The sequence below is a fragment of the Telopea speciosissima genome, chromosome 4, assembly GCF_018873765.1.
Source record: "Telopea speciosissima isolate NSW1024214 ecotype Mountain lineage chromosome 4, Tspe_v1, whole genome shotgun sequence".
Taxonomy (NCBI): domain Eukaryota; kingdom Viridiplantae; phylum Streptophyta; class Magnoliopsida; order Proteales; family Proteaceae; genus Telopea; species Telopea speciosissima.
The window spans coordinates 25,843,634-25,849,633 of NC_057919.1; the positions used below are offsets into that span (position 1 = coordinate 25,843,634).

General features: G+C 39.1%; 1 protein-coding gene across 6 annotated transcripts in view; it reads left to right on the forward strand.

Moving 5' to 3' along the window:
- LOC122658108 (trimethylguanosine synthase-like) overlaps positions 1-3,125 on the forward strand; it is a 47,173-nt gene extending 44,048 nt beyond the window's left edge. Inside the window, exons 6-7 of one of the 6 annotated variants that reach the window (XR_006332419.1) lie at positions 2,384-2,501; positions 2,976-3,125. Coding sequence is in view for 4 of the 6 variants with exons in the window: in XM_043853001.1 (XP_043708936.1) it covers positions 2,398-2,484 (87 nt within the window). In the remaining 2 variants the exon portion in view is untranslated. Of the gene's footprint in view, positions 1-2,383; positions 2,558-2,677; positions 2,697-2,975 lie in introns of those variants that run through there. The other 5 variants (XR_006332420.1, XM_043853001.1, XM_043853000.1 and 2 more) reach the window with 5 other exon arrangements.
- The last annotated feature ends 2,875 nt before the right edge of the window (positions 3,126-6,000 follow it).

A 6,000-nucleotide genomic window follows, 5' to 3' on the forward strand; every position in this document is an offset into this window, starting at 1 on the left:
ATCTTGCAACCATTCACGATGTTTCATTAGATTACATAATATTATGATAACATGTCGCTCATCCAAAATTCATTGTAGCATCCGTCTGCATGCCCAGTCAAAATCTCATGTACCCATTCAGCCCTGTCAGACTTGCATCCCTAGATGGCTCTCTAGTATGGATAGTTTCAGAAATATATTGTATGATTATAAGTTGTAGTAAAGACCACTGATCTTCTTCATCCTCACTAGATGTGTCCATTATTTTCTGATTCAACTGTTCAGATGGGATACTATGATCACTCGCCATTACTGCTGCACATCTAAAACCTAATATTATAAGCATAATCACTCTAACATTCATCTATATTCAAAACAAGATAAACATCAACAAGTGTTATAAAAGTCCAACTAGTACAGTCATCCATAATGAATTGTAAAACCTAAGAGAAACATCCATAAGTGTTCAAAACATCTACTTGTTATAAACATCCAACTACAACAGTCATCCATAATGAATAGTAAAACATATGATAAACATCCATAAGGGTTTCAAAACACCCAAAACTACAGCCATCCATAGTTAAATATAAAATCCATATTAGTTCACTAGCATGTAAAGTATAAAAGCTGGAACAACCGCATAATCCCTCCAATGTCTTCAGAAGCCACATTTTCCTTTTAGGGGGGGGGGGGAGAAGCAATGAAGGCCTCTCCCCATTGAGGGTTATCCATCATCCGTTGGACTGCCTTCATATACAATTCTTTCCCGACCTCTGGCATTTCATCCTACACTTTAATACACTAAGTCAGGCTCTGTTCTGTACTCACGGATCGAGGGGATGGAGATGTGGCAGAGGTACTATTTTACCTGTCCAATCTGGCTCGGAATACATCAACCATATCCTTGATGTCCATTGCGATATCTGAGGTCCTACTCCTCTTTCTAATAGCAGTTGGGGTCCTGTCAAGTATTGTCTTTTGCCTCCTCACCATCAAATCCTGCCAAATCTCTATTAAAAGGAGTTTTTGGAAGAGATTGTTCAACATCCTGTTCAATCTCTTCATCCATGATGGGAAAATCCTCAATGTTCCCAATTACATGATCCCCACATGCATTCGAATCGCCATATATCATTTGAAGTTCTGGCCACTGGGGTAGTCAATTTCTTCTAATTTTGACCAGCTTGGGTTTGCCTGAAAATATATATCAAGCGGTTAATGTTAGAAATAGATTTTTAGATTTTCCCAAAGTTACAACATTAAAGAATAAGATACCATTAACCTTCAATAGTGTAAATATTACCTTAATGTGCCTATCCCAGACACCATCATCCTCAACAGTGCAAGTCCTAATCCCAACATTCCAACCAAAGCCCGACGTTTCCAATAGCTTTTTGAAACTGCTATAATCAGCCCTCATTTTGTTACGGAGCCGTAACATTTATAAAAGTACGACCAGTTTTGGCCTCAAGCTGGGTTTTAATGTTCCATCCCGCCTTATTGAAAGTGGTGGTTGTCTTGTTCCCTTGCTTGACCTCATCTAACATTAACACTACAAAAGTATCTACTTCATTCTTTGCCCACTTTGGAGACTCCATATCAGGGTTAGAACCGTGAGCCATGGCTTCTAAAACAAAGAGTCATATTAAGTTAATGATTTGATTTCCCCCCCTCTTCTTTGCTTGCCCTTTTACCTCCACCATCTGGACAAAAGCCCTCTCCATAATCTGGCTCCGCCGTAGGAGACCCCTGGCCTTTGATCGAGAATGGCTCTGGTTGGACATGACCTTTTTTGGGACCTCTATCTGTGACACTATTGGAAAACTGGTTTTTGGTGCTGCTATTTATCATTCTTGGATGGAGCGGAACCTCAGGAGATGGACTTCCAACTCTCGATCCTTTGATCTGATTTGGAAAACCATCTCTTTTGACGTCTCTTCCAAGCTCAGTTTCACTCGCCGCTGTCACCTTTCGGATACCCCAAGGAACATGCATATTGTTGTCTCCTGGGATCTTGATTTGTCACTTTTACAGACTTCCACCTCTGCATAGGTTGGGTTGTTTGCTCTTGTTCCCCCCCCCCCCCTCTTTTTCCTCTCTTCTCTTGTATAGTTCTCCCCCTTTTTTCTCCTTGCCCTCTCCTAGGGTAGGTAATATATTTATTCACCGAAAAAAAAAGTTAATGATTTGATATGGTGACACATGTCGAGAAAAAAAAAAGTTGATACACATCTATCAAAAGTTTTTAATGTTTCTTACACCAGAAAATGCTCAGAAAAAAGCAAACAGGTTAACAATAGAATCAACCCACTAATCCCAGAATACAAAATCAGTAGAATCACTCCCACAAAGTGTTATCAAATGGAGTCTAAATATAAGCTGCCTGCTCTAATCCTTACAGATTTACACATGCAGATTGAAGCGAATTATGTACAATGCAATTTAAAGGGGACAACTGCTTACTTTGGTGGTACTGCATTTGGGAAGCTTGATGTTTCTTAATTTTGTAGAGTTTCAACGTTGTAAGTATTAATTGTTTGCCAAATATGTGAATTGAATTAAAAATCATAAAAAAAAATGCGAATCAAATGTACCCATCCCTTTTTACCAGAAAATGTGTCCTCATGTAATATTTTTCTTATCTTCTCCTGTCTTTTTGGTAGTTTGAAGGAGTTTATTAGAAGAATTTCTGAAGGTATCTTCCACCCTATTCCGGAGATGAAAGGCTTAAGCTTTGGAGATGATTGGAACTCCCATCTTGTGGAAAAAGGTCTAAACCGTGCAGAAATGCAACTTGCTTTTGCTTCGTGGCTTTCCTGTATCTTTATGTACAGATGCAGCTATGCAGGGACAAATTCCCTGAGATGTCCATGCCTCACATATCTTCTATCGATACATATGCTATTTAACTGTTATTGTATATATGCAGGACATGGAAGCTCCTCTAATATTGTTTGTGTGCGTCTCCAAACTTTGAGTTTGTCAACTGACAGAGTTGGAAGAGTTGCTTCCTGAAAACAGGGTGAGATGATGAAAACCGCTGTTTCAATGGGTTCTTCATAGTTCATATATCTCATGGTGTTTTGACTTGCCATTAAGGTGTCTGATAGAGCTGGGCAAAATTTAGGCTTGGGTTGTCAACTGATATTAACCATCTGATTTACTGCCTTAGTATGAAAGATCTGGACAATAGTCCACAAAGTATTGGCTGAATTCAAGAGTCCTCTGGTGCACGCTTGCATATAGTTTGTAGTAGCTTGCCGTACTGTCAGCTGTATGGTTGGCTTAACAGTCCAGATCATTCCTCCTTTCCTGGGACGATCTTTGTCGCTGTCTTGTAAAACCCACATTGAGTTTGCAATGTGTGTCTACCTGGTGTACTCGGATACCACACCCATGTACAGATAAATTGAGCTGGTTCTTTGAATTTGTTCTTTTTTGAAAAAGCAATGCTGACCCGAAAAGTTTATGGTGAGATAGAGCGCTCTTCCATAGCAGTTGCTTTTTGGACCCAATTTTTTGATATGATATATCTCCTTTCGGGGGGAACTGAGTGTGAATGCAAATTTGCAAAATATATTACCATAAGTTACTACTTCCTAAGATCTGATAGTCAGATTTCTCTCTGAACTCTATTTCTTTGCAGTATTTGCCTTCTATATTTTGGTTCTCAATGGGATTTCGTGCTTTGTGATGAGGTAATGTCTCATAATGTGCACAATGATGCTATTAATTGGTTGGCAACAGGCACATTTGGGCATGTTTCATTCAACTGAGGCAATGTCTGCAGATTTGGGCATTTGTCATGTAAAATTTTGTTTTATTCCTAAACCAACCCTCTATACTAACTATTAAATAAAATCAAGGAGAGAAAAGAAGTCTATAGAAAAAAAATGTCGAAGAAAGAAACAGAGAGCTGTGACCAAAGGATCCCCCTCTCAGCTACTTGAAGAACTTGACACCCCCTTTTTTTAACCTATACCTGCTGCTCCTGATGGATTTCACTATGGCTAATTTGTAAAATTCCATATTCTGTGGTCTGATTTTTCTTCGCCATCTCAATTCGGAATGTTTACAATTGTCATACAGGTACGGTGCATACATTCTTGTAAGTGCTCAGTAGATCTTCAATCTGTTGAGAAATATATTTACAAATTGCGAGCACTGATCAATGAGCTCAATTGAAACTAATAGAACAGAAGTAGTAGAACGATAATAGAAGAGATTCCAACCTGGATTACCTGGATTTGGTTTTTCACATAGAAAGAGCCAGTAAAATTGTGTTTTTCATCTTTTTTGAATCCAATTCCACTTCCCTCTGGATGCATCTTGTCATATTCAAATATGCAGCCACTTGCAAAATTTAGGAGCAGAATGCAATGAGCCTTGCACACATCAGCTAGAGTATTTTAAGGTACCAACAACATTGGCTCTGATTATCTCGGTGGATTTGCACCAATCTACATTAGGCCTACCGGTAATGCCAGCAGCAGTCAGGACATGAGTAGGCCTGATTGCCCTCAAATCACTTTGATCTGGTCCCTGTACTTCAATCATCCGTTGCAAAGTAAATCCCCTGCTGTAGAAGAATCCTTTACCTGAGCTGCACTGATATCCTGTTTTATTTCAACGCCACTAGCCAAGGGCAGAATTCTGGGTTGGGGTGTGATGCCCCCGAGACATTCCTCCCCTCTCAATCGGAGTTTGCGAGGTACCATTAATGTAGTTCTAGATTGGTAGGAGACCAACTAGAAGCTAGTAAGCAGTGTTTGCTATGAACTCGGCAATTCAGCTTGGTTAAAATAGGTGAAAATTTGAGATTAGGGTTAGGGTTTGATGTGTGGTTATGTCAAGTTGAGGTAGGGGAGTCTATCAGTGAAGGTCTTGTTAAGTTTTAACAAGTCTAGGCCGGTTAGGGTTAGGATTTCGGGTTGTAAAAAATAGGAAAAGATTGATTTTTAGGGTTTATGATGGTCAGATGATGGAGCAACCTGGATCGAGTTTTCCCTAGTATGAGAGGAGAATTCAATCAAAGTTTGGTGTGATTTGGCTGGTTGGTTTGGTCTGGACAGAATTTAAGTCTTGGGAATAGTGAAAACAAAAGGGGAAAATCTAGGGTTTGGATGTATGGATGGTTAGAAGAAGGGTAAGGGTTGGGGATGATTTTAACTTACTATAGTTGCAGAATTTCATGGACAACAGCTTGGTTGAATGAGATTCTTGAATAAAAATTCAATCTTGAACTAGAACATGAATATAGAGTTTCAAAAGAACCACCTGGGCTTCACACTGCAAGGTGTCGATTGGATCAAACACCAATCCCACCAACGAATCACCCGGACTTCCCACCGTAAGGTATCAATCAGATCAAACATTGATCCCACTAGGCTTGGTCAAACACAAGACAAAAATCTTCAATGGAGAAGAAAAACAGCAAAAACTTTTCATTAATATTAAAATTCGTCTTCAATACTTGCCTCCCTTAGAACCTTATATAAAAGACTCAAAAATATACTCATACACTAAAAAAGAAAGGCCTAACCCAATCCTTAAGCTATTAGGTAAGCTAAACTGACTAGGAAATGAAATATCAAAGAAAATAGACTCAAACATGGTTGAACTTATAGAATCCTAATCCAGTCCAACTTAAATAGTCACATGACCACTTAAGTTGTCACATGACCATTTAATCAAGTCACATAATCACTTATGTAGTCACATGACCACTAATTACATAAAAATAAAACTAAGTAAATAATCTCGTATGTAACCTATTTACCCATATTTTAGGCCCATAAAAGTAGTGTATTACATAAAAAAACCCATGGGATCAAAATCCCTGTTAAATGCCCCTTGAGCACTCTCATTGGCTCCCATGTTGGCATAGGGGCTATGCAGCCTAGCAACGATCCCCCTCCCATTCTTAAATAACCCCTCCCTTTTCCTCCGACGTCACCCCTCTCCCATAGTCACTTTGCCTAGTGAAGTATAACACTTCACTATTTACCACATGGCAGT